The sequence below is a fragment of the Colobus angolensis genome, unplaced genomic scaffold (assembly GCF_000951035.1).
Source record: "Colobus angolensis palliatus isolate OR3802 unplaced genomic scaffold, Cang.pa_1.0 Scaffold120, whole genome shotgun sequence".
Classification (NCBI taxonomy): domain Eukaryota; kingdom Metazoa; phylum Chordata; class Mammalia; order Primates; family Cercopithecidae; genus Colobus; species Colobus angolensis.
This window is the reverse complement of record NW_012113142.1, coordinates 1,539,970-1,543,466: the sequence shown is the minus strand read 5'-3', so window position 1 is coordinate 1,543,466 and position 3,497 is coordinate 1,539,970. Positions and strand designations below refer to the sequence as shown.

Below are 3,497 nucleotides of genomic sequence, written 5' to 3'. Positions count from 1 at the left end.
CCCCCGCAGACCCCGGGCACCGCCACTTACTTTTCTTCCCCACGGCCCAGGCGGCGGTGGTGAGCAGTGCCGTCTCCCGGGAAGGCTGGGGGCCAACTCCTGTAGCTGCGGAGACAGGGCATCTAGAGCGTTCGTAGGGAACGAGGAGGCCTTCTGTCCTGCAGCAGGGCACGGGGACGCCTGCCAAGACCCCCCAACCCTACCACACCCGTACCCCCACTCAGCTGCAACCCCAGAGTCACTGCGTTGTCTAGCGCGCGTTGGGATCTCGGGGAAACTTGGTTGAATGAACCGAAAGCTAATTCTATGTATTACCCTAACTTCAGGTCCAGGGATAGTTCGTATCCTAATTTCAACTGCACTGCTAACCTTGATTTAACCTTCGTCTCAATCGACCCCCTCGTAAGGTCTCTCAATTCCCAATCTCAGCATCGTCCCATTGAAAAAAAAAAAATTAACTTCGAGACGGGGTCTTGCTCTGTCACCCAGGCTGGGGTGCAGTGATGCGATCATAGCTCACTGCAGCCCAGAACTCCCGGCCTCAAGCGATCCTCCTGCCTCGGTATTCCAAAGTGCTAGGACTGGCGCAAGCCACAATGTCCAGCTAGTTTTATTTATTTATTTATTTTGATACAGAGTCTCACTATGTCGCCCAAACTGCAGTGCAGTGGTGCAGTCTGGGCTCTCTGCAACCTCTGTCTGCCAGGCTCAAGCGATTCTCCTGCCTCAGCCTTCCAAGTATCCGAGATTACAGGCGCCTGGCTAATTTTTGTATTTTTATTTATTTCTTTTTAATTTTTGTATTTGTAGTAAAGATGGGATTTCACCATGTTGGCCGGGCTGGTCTCAAACTCCAACCTCAAGTGATCCACCTGCTTCAGCCTCCCAGAGTGCTGGGATTACAGGCGTGAGCCACTATGCCTGGCAATTTAAATATATATATATTTAGAGACAGGGTCTAGCTGCGTTGCCCAGGATGGTCTTCAGCTGACTTCAACCGATCCTCCGGCCTGTTTCCCAAAGTGCTGGGATTACAGGAGTGAGCCACCACCCACATCCCAAATTTTACTTCTGTGCTTTGAAGAAATCTCTTACTGCCTCCTCCCACCCCGCTGAAGTTTTCAGAGCTCTGAGTTTCATCATCCTTGCTCCGTCTGCTCATAATTCTCTCACCCACCTCTGCACCATCTGGCCAAAGCCCTGGCCTGTTAGCCAGGGCCCCCGCCTGTGGATCCAGAACATTCTTCCCAGTTCCCAGCCGCACCCACCGTGCCCCTAACATTCCCGCCTGGAGGGCTGAGGTCTTTACCGGAAGGATCTGTGTGCCAAGCCCAGTCCTCTCTTGTGGCCAAGGATGGCAGTGCTGTGAGCGTTGGGGTACCCAGGACTAGGGCAGGAGAGAAGGGGCAGGGTCAGAGGCTGAGATTCTGGTCCCTGGTCAGCCATGGGCTGTCAGGGGAGGATAGGAGGGTCTCCCTGGAGGAGAGAATAGATGTTACTTCCAGGTCTGGTAGCCCAGCCACAGCAGGGGTCTAAGGAGGCCTGTCCCCACTTTGATAGTGGGGAGGACCATACACAGTCCTGAATTCCCTGAGTTCCTCTTTTCTTTTTATTGAGACGGAGTTTCACTCTTGTTGCCCAGGCTGGAGTGCAATGCTGCAATCTCGGCTCGCCGCAACCTCTGCCTCCCAAGTTCAAGCGATTCCCCTACCTCAGCTTCCCAAATAGCTGGGATTACAGGCGCCCGCCACCACGCCTGGCTAACTTTTGTATTTTTTTAGTAGAGACAGGGTTTCACCATGCTGGCCAGGCTGGTCTCCTGACCTCAGGCGATCCGCCCATCTCAGCCTCCCAAAGTGCTGGGATTACAGGCGTGGGCCACCATGCCCAGGCCATTATCCCCCTCTTACAAAGAAAACAAGGCTAGCAGGGCAAGGGCCATGCCCAGGGTTAGCAGGGGCTCTGTCAGGGCTCACTGAGACAGACTTCTGCCCTTCTACAGCCCCTCTTAAAGTAAAAAAAAAAAACAAAAAGACAACTAATCTCAGGCCGGGCGCAGTGGATCATGCCTGTAATCCCAGCACTTTGGCAGGCCGAAGCGGGCAGATCTTGAGGTCAGGAGATCGAGACCATCCTGGCTAACACAGTGCAACCCTGTCTCTACTACAAATACAAAAAATTAGACGGGTATGGTGGCGGGTGCCTGTAGTCCCAGCTATTCAGGAGGCTGAGGCAGGAGAATGGAATGAACCCAGGAGGCAGAGCTTGCAGTGAGCCAAGATCATGCCATTGCACTCCAAGCTGGGCAACAGAACGAGAGTCTGTCTCAAAAAAAAAAAAAAAAAAAAAAACAAACTAATCTCTGAGGGTGAAATGGGGCGGGGTGGGGCCTCACTCGACTCGGGAGGTGGGGCTCAGATATCGGACCAAATTGAGGACTAGCTGAAACGGGGATGGGGTGGGAGTGCCTCTCCATGAGATACGCCCACCCGTGTGCCATGTCAGTTTACCATTGCCGTGGCAACACCTGGAGTTACCTTTCCATGGCAACACAGACAACCCAAAAATTACCATTCTAGTTCTTAAAATGTCTGCATAATCTGTCCCCTAATTTGCATATACTTGAAAGTAAATAGAATTACGACTGCAGACCTGTCTCTGAGCTGCTACTCTGGGCACACTGCCTATGGGGTAACCCTGCTCGGCAAGGAGCAGGGTCTCTGCTGCTGCTGTGCACTGCCGCGTCAATGAAAGCTGCTAATACTAGCTGGCCCTTAAATCCTTTGCTGAGGGAAACCAAAAATCCTACTGGACTAAGCCTCAATTTGGGGGCTCGCCTGCCTTGCGTCAACTGTGTGACCACGGGAAAGGCTCTGACTCTCTGTGCCTCGGCTTTCCCACCTATACACTGGGAATGATTGCCCTTAGTTTGCTATGAATTATCAGTTGTGGTCAACCACTTTATCTCTTACAGAGCAGAGTCCATCTGTGAAATAGCATGATTGGCCCTATTATTCCTCTTTGCTGAGAAACCCTCCCAAATTGGAGAGGGCCCAAGTGGGGAGAAAATACTATTATTAGAGCATCACAATGACAGAGGGTTGTGCTAGGTAATGAGCATTAGAGAATTCTGGAATATCTCTGGGGCAATTCTAGAGTGTTACTCTGAGTGTTATTCTAGAGTGTTACTCTAAAGTGGTCCAGGAACAGTACTTGCTGGAACGTTCTAGAGGCATCCTTGGGATATTGCTATAGAATTCTTGAGTATTAGTGAAGCAGTAGAGCAGTTTTTGTTTTGTTTTGTTTGTTTGTTTTTTGAGACGGAGTCTCTCTCTGTCGCCCAGGCTGGAGTGCAGTGGCGTCAGCTCGGCTCCCTGCAACCTCTGCCTCCTGGGTTCAAGCGATTCTCCTGCCTCAGCCTCCCGAGTCGTTGGTATTACAGGCGTGCACCACCACACCCGGCTAATTTTCGCCATGTTGGCCAGGCTGGATTAGCG

The 3,497-nt window shown here is 51.8% G+C and overlaps 1 protein-coding gene across 1 annotated transcript in view; it reads right to left on the bottom strand.

Moving 5' to 3' along the window:
• The window catches only part of SSC4D (scavenger receptor cysteine rich family, 4 domains), a 23,266-nt gene that overhangs the window by 4,818 nt on the left and 14,951 nt on the right, over nt 1–3,497 (bottom strand). The window contains exons 6-7 of the mRNA XM_011930813.1: nt 1,310–1,387; nt 31–105 (exon numbers count right to left, since the gene is read on the bottom strand). Of these exons, the coding sequence (XP_011786203.1) occupies nt 31–105; nt 1,310–1,387 (153 nt within the window). The remainder of the gene's footprint in view (nt 1–30; nt 106–1,309; nt 1,388–3,497) is intronic.